We start from the raw sequence: 13,263 nt of genomic DNA on the forward strand, positions 1-13,263 counted from the left end.
CTGAAATTCGTCACTCTTAGTGCAATGGAGCGTTTTGTGCTAGATCGTAGGACTCGGACTTCAGAGCATAAACATACATAGTCAATAGCGGCCGGGCAGTGACAAAGCTTTGACACTAACATCATTCAGTTGACTTGACTTCTACAATGCACTAGTTGCACATCGGACAGGATAATACCTCATACTCAGTCTTATGGGGAGTAAAATAACTAGTTGAACCCGAAAAGGAAATATCCTATTTATCAATGATTCTCGCCACAACTACCCTGTGGTAAATAGCCAGCTTGAAGCTCCTATGAAGATTTTTGTAGCCAATGCCAACGTTAGCTGTTCTTGACAACGGGATATTACTCTCTAAACTGTAAATGTGCCTTTGAAAACTCCGCCTATTTCCAATTTGCACAATACGAGTTACCTTCAGTCCATTGTCCAACGGTGAGTTAATCTTTCCATCCCCACCGCGGTGCAATCCACCTGACAAAGTAGACCAGTGCAATCAGAACAGGGACCTCTATCAGTGGACCAACGGTTGTCGCCAATGCTTCGTCACTATTTGCTCCGAATGTTGCGACTGCGACGGCGATCGCCAGCTCGAAGTTGTTGCTGGCTGCCGTAAAGCTTTGCGTGGCCGATAGCTTATATCCAAAGCCTAATTTCTTCGTGATCCACAGGGTCAGAGAGAAGACAACAACAAAGTAAACGATAAGTGGTGCCGCGACCCGGACAACCGAGACGATTTGATGCACAACCTGTTTGCCCTGCGACGCAAACATAACAAGGATAGTGTAGAGTAGTCCGATGAGCGACCAAGGCGCAATCCATTTAATGAATTTCTGGTCATACCACTTGGCATTGACAGCACGGAGCATAAATCGAGTCGCAACCGCCGCACCAAGAGGTATTCCAAGGAAGACCCCAACACTACGTGCAACGACCGTGTAAGAGGCTGATCTCCCTGCTCCATGGCTGATAACATTGACAAAGAGGATTGCAAGAGGCGCGTAAAGAACCATTTGAAGTATCGAATTCACAGCGACCAATATAGCACAGTATTCCTCGTCGCCGCCGGCAAGACCAGTCCATATCAAGACCTAAAGGTAAAGTCAGTCTATAGGCATCAGGAGAGTAGTAGACTCTAACCATAGCAATACAGCGTGCCAGCCCGACAAATATGAGCCCATTTCTTAACCCCGGTTCGTCCGGGAGGAAAGCCCAGGCTAACCCGAGCTGCCACTCGTCAGAATTCACACAGTTCGCTTCGCTAGATAGATATGCGTAACTGACCATTAGAAAAGGCGCAACAATCCAATTGACAAAAACACTAAAAGCCAACTGCACCCAAATCTGGCGATGCGCAAATACCCTATGTAGAGATTCATACTTTACTTTGCACAAGATGGGATACATCATTACTAAAAGACCCACAGCTACACGCCAGTTAGCTTCGTTCACCTCCAGCAAGTTGTTCTATCCTACTCACCTATAGGAACAGAGACATCAACAAATTTTCCTCGCTGTAATGCTGGTCCGACACTGTCAACAAAGTTGCCTAGCAAAATGCCAATGATAATGGCAAGCAAAATCCAGAGTGCGAGAAGACGGTCGAGCCAGCCGAGTCCGGCGTAGACAGATTTCTTGGAGTCCATTGGTTCAGCTGTACATTTTTTTTCTTCGTCTGGTTGTATTTGGCCGTCGCCGGTCTCTGTGGATTTGGGATGCAATTTTTGTTCGTGCCTCTGTTGAGCGTTTATAGCGACATCCGAAGTAGACTGCGAAGACTCCATAACAGCTGGAAGGAGAATATTCAAGAAGGAGTGGGCAATACTAGCTGTGGATATTAGGAACTTGGCTAAATATGTACAAAGTTGTGAATAGAAGGGTTAAGACAGTGTCTAGAGGTACAGATATGGTTTCTAGTTTCCCCATCGGTACTTCGTTACAAGTAACATCCCGCCACCTTGGCAGAATTTCATCAGGCCAATGATCAGCTCTCAGTGACTAAGCCAAGACATATCTTACCTGATCTGGACCAAAGCGGAGAGCACGATCTACACTCATCCAGTCAAGTACCTCCATTTTGTCACCGTCCCACAAAACCTTTCTTCTTTCTACCGCCAATTAGCAGTTCACGTGTTCTTGCTCTGCTCTGCTCTACTTCTAAGCGCATACTGTCGCTCCTAAGTTTTCCTTTAGTATCTGAGTACATTCACTGAATTGAGATATCTACATCACTCCACAAATACACCTTCATACCCGGTGTTAATTCTCTTCCTCGTCCGAGTATCACGACAGGATCAGCCTCTATCCAGGACTCCAGAGATATCCTTTGACACCTCTTCTTCCCGCCGCTGCTCCTCACCAACTCCACTAGCATGTCCCAAGCCCCAGCGTGGCACGAGGCTTACCCATCGCCGCGAAATGTATCCCTCCTGACGATCGAACGAGAGGAATTGTTGACCCAGCTACAGATGGGCAAGCAGCTAGGCATTGACTTCCTTCTTGTCGACTTGCGCAGGGCGGATCATGAGGTATGGAAACAAAGATCGTTTTCTTATCATGAGCGTACTGAAAGCTAAGGACTAAACAGGGCGGCACAATCAAAGGATCTATTAACCTCCCTGCACAGAGCCTATACCCTAGCTTACCCACTCTACTGAACCTTTGTCAAGCCGCAGGTGTGAAGCAGGTAATCTGGTACTGTGGTAAGTTCACTGGCATTGAAAACAAAAAAGTCAATTTTACCGCACATGTTGACCTATTCTGTTTGCTTTTGAAATTAGGCTCGTCGAAAGGGCGCGGATCTCGGGCAGCAGGTTGGTTTAACGATCTTATCAAAGATAGAAACGTCGAAGGCATCAGCAGTATCATCCTCAAAGATGGTGTCGCAGGCTGGGCAAATGCCGGAGAGGACTACACTGTACTAATGGAAGAATACAATGCCTCTACTTGGGCTTCTCAAAAGTAAAGGGGGCATATGGCTTGGAGCGAGCTCAGCGTCCATTGTACCGTATATGGACATATGTGCTACAATTCAGGAATTTTATGGTTAGTGGGACAACTTCATAGAGCGAAACCACTTCCTACATCACAATTGAGTTACATATCTCAAAGAGCCGCAATGGCAGCAGGCGACCTGTACAGCTAGGACAGGATATTGAAGAATTTGCGACTGTGACAGCCACCCCTCCATGTGAATTGTACTATTTTGTCTTGTCGCCTTGGTCGGTTTTGAGTGTGTTTTCCTCTCAGACGTGGCCATCAAAGATCCAGTCAATGTGAGAATCAACATGCTGGGAATACAGATACATTTAATAATCTGGCCATGGTGTTCGATAACATTACTGCCACCATGCATCCTCGAATGCTACTGACTAACAATTGCAAGCGGTACGCGGAAGCTTCTTATCCACTCATCTGTAAATAAAATGGTACTCAATTAGGCGGCCTCATACTATAAGTTTAGGATTGACGATTTTAGAACTACAGGGAATTGTGCATTTCAGATTTCATACATACTGAGATAAAGTACCTTAAGAGATAATTTCCTAGATAGTAGCCATACCTACTGGAATAGTGGATAGATTGCGGCTCTGGTCTTATTACATTGGTTGTGGAAAAGATATCCCCAAAATATTCAACTGTGTAACTACGAAGAGAGCTTAGAGATTAAACAATGTTTCTTGCAATTAGCCGTGGTCCGGTGCCTTGGAAGCTTACCAGCCGTTCCGAATGACTTCCCTTCAGCTTCTTATACTCTCTCAGCGCGTGCCGGTTGACCTCCTCGGCCTGCCCATGCTTCCCTTGATCTTGTAGTACAGTTGCTAGATTGCTCATGCACACCAGCGTCTTGGGATGACTCCCTCCTAGCGCCGCCTCATATCCTGCCAACGCACGTCGGTTCACCTCCTCGGCCTGCTCATACTTCCCTTGGTCTTGTAGTACCGTGGCCAGGTTACTCATACATGCCAGCGTGTCGGAATGACTCCCTCCCATCGCCGCCTCGTACGCCGGCATGGCTCCTTGAATGACCTCCTCAGCCTGCTCGTACTTCCCTTGATCTTGTAGCAGTATTGCCAACCCCGAAAGCCCCATTAGCGTAACTATTTATCGGATAGCATCGTTAGCTTAATGGTCCATAGAACCACTTACGCTTCTCGGTATGAACTTGTCTGTTATTACTTAAATCCATGGAATAATAAGTATTACACCATATAGTTAGCTTCGAATGCTGGCTGAATTTTAAGAGGTGTTGTCGGGTAGAGAGGAATGTAGTTCGCAAACTGGTACGGCCGGCAATGGCGCTGCTAATAAAGGAGGGTGGGATACTAGGAGGTCTAAGAACGTCTAGCCTTAATTAAACGATCAGTCGTAAGAAAACCTTCTTCTCGGAGTTCGACTAGCGTCACCCTTCCATCATCTCTAAAATCGAAGTGGCATGAGATCGCCCCATTGGCGCTGAAAGCTGTCAAAAGTCCACTGGTTGGGTAAGTTATCTGGGCGAATAGTGAGTGCGAAATTCCCGTGCGCGAGAGAAGTCCATGGGAGAGCAGGAACGCCTTAGGCATGTACTTAGTCACTGTTGGCATATGATTCGCATGCTGATAGCGATCCTTGTGTTCGGCTAAAGGCTCAGTAGACTATACCTTATTGATCTAGAGTCTGACTGTCAAGACTCCGTCTGCGCAGGACCTGGTTGAAGTAGGTGACCCACAATAGAGGTTGCACATCGCCCCAACCGATCACCTTGGACACAAGATGAGGCCTATTCTCGACATCCAATCAAGAGCGATAGATGACAAAGGCAATACTGGCACGCCATACGAATGTAAGATTGACTCGACATGGGTTGAAAAGCAGCTACCTCAGTCGCTAAGGCGGGTAAGCATGAAAGGGAGAGGAATTACGATAACGACCAATACAGGTCTGATTGGTCTTCGCCATAATTATATTCTATGTATAACTCTGTGTTCTAGGATAAGTCTCATAAGGCTTACGGGCAACTCATATTATTAGAAGACTCAATAAGTAAAGTAAATCCATTCGATGAGCCACTACCTACATCCCAACAAATTCCATTCCCGAGCAATTCCGTCTGCCAAACCCCCACGTTGAAATTTACTGATGCAACCGCAAAAGGGTTAAACTGGTTCGATCTCTCTACTATAGGCTTCTACTGTCTTCATGGATTCTTTAAAGTATGACAATTTTCTATTAAAATCATTCTAGCAATATACGAAACGTAATAGTCCGAGTGTAAGTGAGGAACCAGAGCAATATGGCTCTTTGTAGACCCAACGATCTTCAACAACGTCTCCCACTAACTTGGCGCTAATTAAGCTCGTGGTTCATGTACTATATTCGAGTGAAATTTAGGTACGTTCTCTAAAAATTTATTATATATAAAGAGGACTGGGTAGTAAGGAAGGTTGCTCCAGATAGCTTTTTCCTATCTAAGGACAAAGGAAGGGATATCGTTCTCGGTAGAGATACTGTTTGGGTCTACGAAATTAAAGATGTCGCATTTTATATTTTACTTTACTTAACTATAGCGCTTTAGATTTAAATCTCTACCATCTAGTCACTATCCCAGCCCTATTAGAGAGTTAGAAGCCCGCATTTTGTGGCCTTTACAGCGGTTTGGACGACCGTGGCATCGGCCACATTCCCATCCAAGGCTTATTTACCGGAGACGGGCTATTAAACATAAGTAGGTCGTAGATGAAGCCACCAGTTAATGCACCGCAAAGAAGGGCCACCACTAGCACCTAAGAGTAGTAGTATCCATACGACCATACCTCGTTCCCATATCTAGTAAAGTAGCTAACTAGATTAATCAGCATAGGGTTCCACCGGCAATGTTTCACTCTTACGCAAGACAACGAGGCGCAAGATCCTGTGCCATGTTCATTGCGTAGCCCGTCTCCCATCCAAGAGCAGCAACGATGTTTAAGATGAGGAGGAACAGCCAAAGAGCCATATCGTGAACAGTTTTGGGACTTCGAGGGTTAGCAATAGCAAAGATACTAATGATCAGTACAGCTGTAGCTAAGAATTCCGAAAAGAATTTGCCAGACTTTATCAAAAGAGCTGTGGGTATATGCTAAATGTGATGGCTGTTTTATAGGTTCGAAAATTGAACCCTTCGACTTGATCGATGGGGCAACGATAGTTTCCATAGATGATGGCTGTCCGGGTGAACCCACCAAGCATTTAATGATCGTCAAACTCATCTTCGTAGACTTTAAGACATCGACGGACCTGTCCGATAAAATACAGTGCAGCTTCCTTTGGCGAGAATCTGCGGAAGACGACGAACGTAAGTATTACTGAGGGGTTTAGATGGACTCCGGATATTAGTCCTGCAATCAACACTCCCAGCATCGCAGCACTACCAGGTACAACACTAATAGAAAAATAACTTCCGAACTAGAGCTCGGCTAATGAGACATGAGCAACGACTCCCTGAAGAGATACGACCATCTCATATTCTTTAGCGGTGCGATCTGTAAAGTTAAGCATACGTAACAGACAAGTGCCCAAGGATTCTGCCAATGCCTCCCTAAGTTAGAGGCGAACCCTTACCCGTGTCGACAAACCCCTGAGGCGAACGTCTTCAGGTGCGGATTGCCTGCCCATGTCTAATTCCCAAGCAGTTATACACTTGCGCGTTGAGCAGCGTGAGCAGTAGAGTCGAATGAGGACTACTAACGTAACTGAGATACTAATAAGACCCTACCTTTAGAGATTAATTAATCTGGAAAAGGAAGAACCATAATCGCCTACCTTTGTCCATTGAGCAAAAGCTACCCTGAATTTACTCAAGCCAATGAGAATGCTAGAAAGATTGCACATGTGCAAATGTTCTAATCTATTCGATCACAGAGATTAAGAAGAATTAACAGTTATCGGCTCTTCTTTTCATTTGATTCGCCATCTGCAGATTAGGATTAGAAAGCAACCTGTGCGGAAGTAGTAAGCAAGAAATATCGCTTGACAGGAGCCAGCAAATCAACATTATGCAGCGACACAGCAGCCAGCGATTCATTGAGGTCTACCGTCGCGCCAATTTCCTTACTTGATCCCTTACTCTAGCTGATAGTGGGGCCTCTGGCTAACACCTAGAATAACTTCTACGGTAGTAAGATTCCCGATAAATTAAGCTCAACGGAGGTACTCAAAATAAGAATGAAGCCCAGAAAATCAGTGCGCAATCATCTATATTGTTTTAGTCGATGTCAAGCGCCAAATTGGACTAGGTCTCAGGTCGTAAAAATACTTGCAAGGAGAAAAGTGTCGAACTAAGCGGCTTGAAATCTTGCCTCGTGGCCTTTCTATCCGCCTTAAAGGAGAACACCGGGAATTGACAGTTTTCCGATGAGAAGGATCGCCAGGAAGAGAACTAGACGAATTCTAGTTCCACCAGGACCCATAACGCGCCCTTCTAAGATAAACTAAGTCTATATGGCGGATGGTGAGCAGGTTAGTAATTGCGCTTGGTAAATGGGTTGACTACCAAAGAAATAGAACCCCTCAGTATAACTGGTCACATATGCTGTAAAAGCCTCTTGTGCCTCCCCTAATGCCCTGGAGGTCATCCCAATCAAGGCATGAACATACCCGGTCGGACATATTTACAACACTTTTTCTTACCCTTCCCCCTTCCCCTCCCGCGTGTCCAATCTAATTCTCACTTGAAATCGTATGTGTGTCATGGTTAGGTTTTATTGCAAACTCCTATAAGTCTCGGAATTAATTCATCATCTTAGTGGGATAGCAGGACGACGTCACAAGTCGATGAGGATGGTATGCTTACTAGCTAATGTACCTTTATTTTGATGGTGCCCTGAGTCGTAGCCTGGTCGGAAATCCGGTGATATAATATGTGTTGTGTAACTAGAAATGCTGGATTCGAAGAAAGGCTTTAATATAATGGCATCTTCGAAATATGGAATGACACCAACGAAGAAAGTGGCAGCTTGGAAGGCAGTTCCCTCCTGACTTGATGTTGTTTCTCTTTCTCTACACCTAGCGCTATTTCAATTGCGCCGTTTAATAATGACTCGGGTAGTCCACAGACAAAAGCTTTCGAGGATATAGCACAGCCCGCAGAAAGCCTGCGGGAAAAGATATGCTCGCGTGTGACCAGGGCGTCGAAGCTCGAGAGCAATCGCCTCCGAGACTGTTATTATAGAGATCAAGTCAGACACAAAACATACTGTTTAAACGGTTGAGTCTAACTTACAAGTGAGCGGCACCACAACGGAGAGCCACGAGAGAGCTAAAAGCGACGGAAGCTGCTTTAAGCCAGCAACCTCGACGCACAGAGGTCCAATAGTCTGCAAGTAGTTAGTAATCCAAAAACTTGGTAAAATATCCATCCTAGTCTTACAACCCAGAAGACACCAAGGATCGCCCCGCTTCTTATAGCAAAGAAGATAGTCAAGCCGAATGACGGAGCTAGAACCCATATTCCCAAACAGCACACCCCACAAATTAGGGTGAGACCGCTGGCTACCTCAAATCGGCCAAGGCAATCACTGGAAACTCCAGTAAAGGCCTTACAATTGGAGTTCCCATATTGAGGAAAGCTGTGATCTGTGTAGCTTGTTCGCGCGACAGCTCAATCGACAATGCAATGTCAGAGAGCGAATAAAGCAAGGTAACATAGCCTAGCATGCTAATGAACGACCACGCCAGCAGGAAGGAGACCTCCCAATGTCTAAGTAATTGAGATCAAATGGGTGCTGCTTCGGACGAATAATAGCATTTCGGTCGCGAATAAAGGTGGCAGAAAGCAGATTTGCTGCTAAGGCTATAAGCCCAATGGCCATCAATGACCAAGCGTGACCAAAATTATCAATCATTGCACTAGCCGCAAATGAAAAGATCACCCCGCCAATGCCAGACCCTGCCGCGCTGATACCGTTGGCCAGACTCATTCGACGGGTAAACCACTGCGAGAGAACGGGCTGCTGGGGATACACATGAATCCCACGCCAAGTCCCACAAGCAGCTTTTGTGAGACCTAGAGTTGCCAAATTTGAGACGAGGAGGATGCTGCGATGAAAGCTCCCCCTAGCATGACTGCTCCAGCGTACATAGGGAGGCCGAATTCCAAGTACTCGGACCAATACTGTCACAAGTGGTGCCACAAGCATAGCCGCTCCAAATGTCAATCCACCGATAAAAGCGTAGTCTAGTGGCTTGGACTCTAGGAAAAACGGGCTAGAAAGATAGTAGGATGGAAAGACCCCGTATGACTTCACTGGTGGTCAGGCTATTGCCAAGAGCATGAAATTTGATCCTTACCGTAACAATGCCCCACGTGAAGCAGTTGATAGCAAAACAGCATGTCAGGCATATCCATCCGTATCCACCATCTGGTGGCTCTGATATAATTCCATCTCGGTAGTCGCACAGTCTATGGAACGTGGGTTCTTCACAGTTGGTTGCATTGGCTGTGGTAGACTCCAAAGTCACACTCGATCTTGGTATGGCCATGTCGCGTATCTTGTGGTGCTTCTAGACGTAGTGGTGGAGTGAGTTTCTATCTATCGCACAAATAAAGCCTTATAAGAGTGCATTATCGCAACAGTCGACCGTACAAACAATTCCCTTAGTTCGCTGACGATGACAATTATATTGATATCTTGCGAGATAGCGTATCTACGGATGGCGGAGTGTCAAAACCACACGTGTTGACTGGCATGTCACCAGCTACATATGTTTCACCAGCGCTAGTGGCGGTCTGTCACCGCCATACGTCACCATAAAATTCAGCGAATTACAAGGCGTTCTATATAGTAATGTCTATCTCATGACTAATCGAATCCCACCCCATTCCTGCTAGGTGCCCAGTGCTAAACGCTTCACCCTAGCGATTGTCACGGGCAACCAAGCTGGTGTGGTAGTTAGTAGTGGGAAGGAGGTATGGCGGCGAACCTTGTTTACTAACTAAGATATGGGCATGGCCGCTATTAAGTAGTAATCGGCCGCAAACGAATGTAGGTGGCGTGCTAAGCGTGCTGCAGGGCTAAAATAACGGCCCCGTGGAATCACGGGATCACAAGGTTCCTTAATTAGCGGAAGTAGGATGGTTCGATACGCTAAGACTCACTCCATTTTCGTAGAGAAGAAGAATGACGCTACACGACGCCAACTCGAGAATAAAACCATGTAATAACTATGCCTATTACATGTAAGAGAGTGCAATGTTGTAATAGTGTGTTGCTGGCGACACACCGCAGCCGCCCTTGCAGTTACCAATTGGAACTCCACATGATAATCCCTGATTCACCCTTATTGTAATTGACAAGCCTCAGTAGGGTCCGATGATCCCCTTCGATCAAGGTTCATAAAAGCCAAGTGTTACTTTCTCGCAGGTGTGTAGCCGGACGACCTTACTGCTTAGTCGGCGGGAGGGCACGTAGACATCAAAACAGCGCGTAGATCTTCCCTTTCCTCGTCTTTGTCGAACGGTATTACGCCTTTGGCTTCCGTCACATGAAGTCATGACAGGCAGGTCCAGCCATAACAGGCACGCCCACATAATGGACCGCATCAGAGGCCGGAAACAAAACGTTAAGCAAGCCATTCCCCAGTAAATGTAGACCTGGGAGGCCGTACTTCTGCGTCCAGTCGGATCAACGTGTATCGCGGTCTAGACCAAAGATGATAGGGTCATAAAAAGTCACAGCCGAGCATTAAATGTAACTACGGACTCTAGGACTGGAGCAGCTGCTATGCTGGGAAGGTGGGCGAAAACGGGAAAAGGACTAACGTCAGAGACCGCTAATCCACCGGTTGCTCTGACAGGACACCCAGTAACCCAGTACAGTTCAGAACACCAACGCGACAGAGCATCCTGGAACATACGCGGGGGCCATGTTACGAAGTCAACAGGAAGGGCCGTGTATAACATTCCGAGCAAGCAGAAGGCCGCGGCCCAAACATATCCACCAGGACTAAGAAATTTATAATGCAATTTGAGAGAAGGATTGTTCTTCAATTTCAAATTTTTTTTTATCTGAGGCTTGTATAGTTTCATAGACACTTAGGTCTTCCGTTATGTGCCTGGCTAAGGCGAGTTGCCCTAGGGTTAGTAGCAACATATCTTCGTAACGAGTGTTCTTTGCTCATCTGCATCAAATTATTGAAAGGACAGTCTCTCGCTCTGAAAGCCAAGTTCATTCGTAGAGATCTTTGTGCTTAGCTTTGGTCATATCGACACCTTTCTTACTTCATGTACACAGAATTCTGAATACGGCAGTCGGGAATTATGGGTTGTATCAACGCGTCAATGACGCACAGATTTCCAATGCTGTGGACCCTCAGCTTTGAATCGACTACACCCTAATTAGTGAACTGGGATAGGCGGCAAGCACCCACAGGGTGGAACGCGGTCTGGCGCCGGTATTAAACGGGATGCTTCATCTCAACGTCCGATTGAAGTGGCATCTCCCAAGGGTACTCTGAGACGGCCAGGTCCTTGAAGCACTCGCCCTTGATGAGGACACCGGAAGTGAAACAAAGACACTCGCGCCTTGCAATGACGTCCAGGTCATCGGCAAAGAAGTTGAGGTTGATGTCCGGCTGTACCAGTGGGTCCGCGGATTGAAGGGTGAGCTCCCAGGCGTAGAGACAGGCCGCACCAGGTTGACAACCACAGTGATGTGGTCGCTGATCTTGCGCACAGCGTAGCGCCATTTAAATGCAGTGCCGAAAATGCAGACAAAATCGAACTCGAAGTGTAGCTGTCCCTCTAGCGAGAAGGGATCAATTCTGGCGTTAGTAGCTTCATGTACGATTCGGGCTAACTAAGCACTTTGGCCCCGCGAAATACCACTACCACGATAGGCTAACGTTAGGCGATACAAGCCCGAAATTGCGCTAGCAAATGCAGTGGATCATACGGATCATACCAAGCAAGACCCCGCCCCCGTGCGAACTCTCGTTCGATTTCTCGCGCGAGTCCTCGCATGTCGCAGCATAGGTGCACGCCCAGTAAGCAAATGTGTGGCTGTCATAATTATGATTTATTGCCTTGAAAACTAAACTTACTACTACACTCCAGTTAACAAGTAGGCCATGGCATTTCGAAGTCCACATTTCCATAAAGGAGATCCACAAAGACACCCCATTTCCAGCTCAGACTTCCCTTCCGACAGATCGAATATACATGACTTTAGAGGTAAGAGGTGTTGGCGTACTTGACTACGCTTTTTTGGCAAGCACTCGAGCATGCATGAGATCTCTGTCTCTTTCAATCTTATGGACTCTGTTCTTGTTTATATACAAAGTCGTTAGGCATTTGATTTCCGTGAGCTCCTTTTCCATGATTTCAAATCACTCATTGATTTCCAAGCATTGCAAATGCTGATACAATGGCAATTATATGACAGGACTCACTAAAGTCACTCACAGAGTTTAGTATCCATATGTGTTAGCGTGTCACGTGTCACGTGAGTTAGTACGCGCTAGATCATTGGCGCCAACAAGAGGTACTCCTGTGGGTGCCTTATCTCACTTCCGACTCTCTACTTCAGGAGAAACATTTCCTGTGAACCACTGTCCTTTTCCTTTACCGAGGCTATCATTAAGTCTGCCTGCTCACTCCTGCCGATCTGACTGTCCCGAAGCCGGTTCATACTCACACCAAGCATGAAATGGTAGAAGGAAGAGGTACTCCTAAACGGGGCCACATCTCTGGATGGGAGGTTAGGCATCAAAGATCAAGGTATCGACTCAAGGAGCGTATCACAGACGCAATCTAGAGCCAGATATGCGTAGGTTGTTGCCAGTATATGCCCTGGAACGATTTGCCCCCGAGCTTTGTCCCCTGGGAGCTTTCAGACCATCCGAACTCTCTCCGTTGCGACCAACGCGTCACAGGACCGGCGTAGAAGATTCGAGTACTAGCCTGCGCAGGAAGTGGGGGAAAGCAGTTTCAGCCAAGAATCCAGTTTGTTGAAAGCCTTTTTAGACGTCGGCGCACTTCTTCAAGACTGCCATTCGCATTGGGTGTTTGGTACGGCGTACAACACCCGATTTACCGCCTCTGCTTATGTCTTTATCTCAGCAAGAAGTCGGTTATTCCCAGTAAAGATAATATGATCAATGAGCCGTAGAGTACCATCAGCTACAATCAGAATGATGAGCGTAGTGCAACGATTGGCTGTGAAGGACACATTGCTGACATTCCACTGCTGGCGGCCATGAGACCAGCAACCATGCCTTGCGCACACCAGGACTGTGATCTTCTCT

The 13,263-nt window shown here is 46.6% G+C and overlaps 5 protein-coding genes across 5 annotated transcripts; 1 reads left to right on the forward strand and 4 right to left on the reverse strand.

Moving 5' to 3' along the window:
- Positions 1-440: 440 nt before the first annotated feature.
- On the reverse strand, positions 441-1,784 carry A1O9_11877 (arsenical-resistance protein; the record flags this gene model as incomplete). Its single annotated transcript, XM_013399024.1, has 4 exons — positions 441-1,091; positions 1,141-1,227; positions 1,285-1,427; positions 1,481-1,784. 4 exons carry the CDS (start codon positions 1,782-1,784, stop codon positions 441-443), a joined length of 1,185 nt encoding a protein of 394 aa, XP_013254478.1.
- A 588-nt stretch (positions 1,785-2,372) lies between these two features.
- A1O9_11878 (oxidoreductase) lies at positions 2,373-2,965 on the forward strand (the record flags this gene model as incomplete). Its single annotated transcript, XM_013399025.1, has 3 exons — positions 2,373-2,528; positions 2,588-2,702; positions 2,781-2,965. The coding sequence occupies 3 exons, from the start codon at positions 2,373-2,375 to the stop codon at positions 2,963-2,965; spliced, it is 456 nt and encodes a 151-aa protein (XP_013254479.1).
- A 701-nt stretch (positions 2,966-3,666) lies between these two features.
- A1O9_11879 (uncharacterized protein) lies at positions 3,667-4,189 on the reverse strand (the record flags this gene model as incomplete). Its single annotated transcript, XM_013399026.1, has 2 exons — positions 3,667-4,100; positions 4,150-4,189. The coding sequence occupies 2 exons, from the start codon at positions 4,187-4,189 to the stop codon at positions 3,667-3,669; spliced, it is 474 nt and encodes a 157-aa protein (XP_013254480.1).
- A 1,447-nt stretch (positions 4,190-5,636) lies between these two features.
- A1O9_11880 (uncharacterized protein) lies at positions 5,637-6,423 on the reverse strand. Its single transcript, XM_013399027.1, has 3 exons — positions 6,249-6,423; positions 5,871-6,185; positions 5,637-5,820 (listed from the first exon to the last, which is right to left on the reverse strand). Exons 1-2 carry the CDS (start codon positions 6,379-6,381, stop codon positions 6,079-6,081), a joined length of 240 nt encoding a protein of 79 aa, XP_013254481.1. The 5' UTR covers positions 6,382-6,423; the 3' UTR covers positions 5,637-5,820; positions 5,871-6,078.
- A 4,992-nt stretch (positions 6,424-11,415) lies between these two features.
- A1O9_11881 (uncharacterized protein) lies at positions 11,416-11,706 on the reverse strand (the record flags this gene model as incomplete). Its single annotated transcript, XM_013399028.1, has 1 exon — positions 11,416-11,706. One exon carries the CDS (start codon positions 11,704-11,706, stop codon positions 11,416-11,418), a length of 291 nt encoding a protein of 96 aa, XP_013254482.1.
- Between the last annotated feature and the right edge of the window lie 1,557 nt (positions 11,707-13,263).

Source organism: Exophiala aquamarina (assembly GCF_000709125.1).
Source record: "Exophiala aquamarina CBS 119918 chromosome Unknown aczIA-supercont1.20, whole genome shotgun sequence".
NCBI lineage: Eukaryota > Fungi > Ascomycota > Eurotiomycetes > Chaetothyriales > Herpotrichiellaceae > Exophiala > Exophiala aquamarina.

Excerpts from the sequence above, each read along its gene's own strand:
- A1O9_11880 (XM_013399027.1), bottom strand. The coding sequence starts at position 6,381 with ATGCTGGGAGTGTTGATTGCAGGACTAATATCCGGAGTCCATCTAAAC. Across the intron at positions 6,186-6,248 it reads TATCGGACAGGTCCGTCGAT|CCATCATCTATGGAAACTAT; the intron begins GTCTTAAAGTCT and ends TCACCCGGACAG.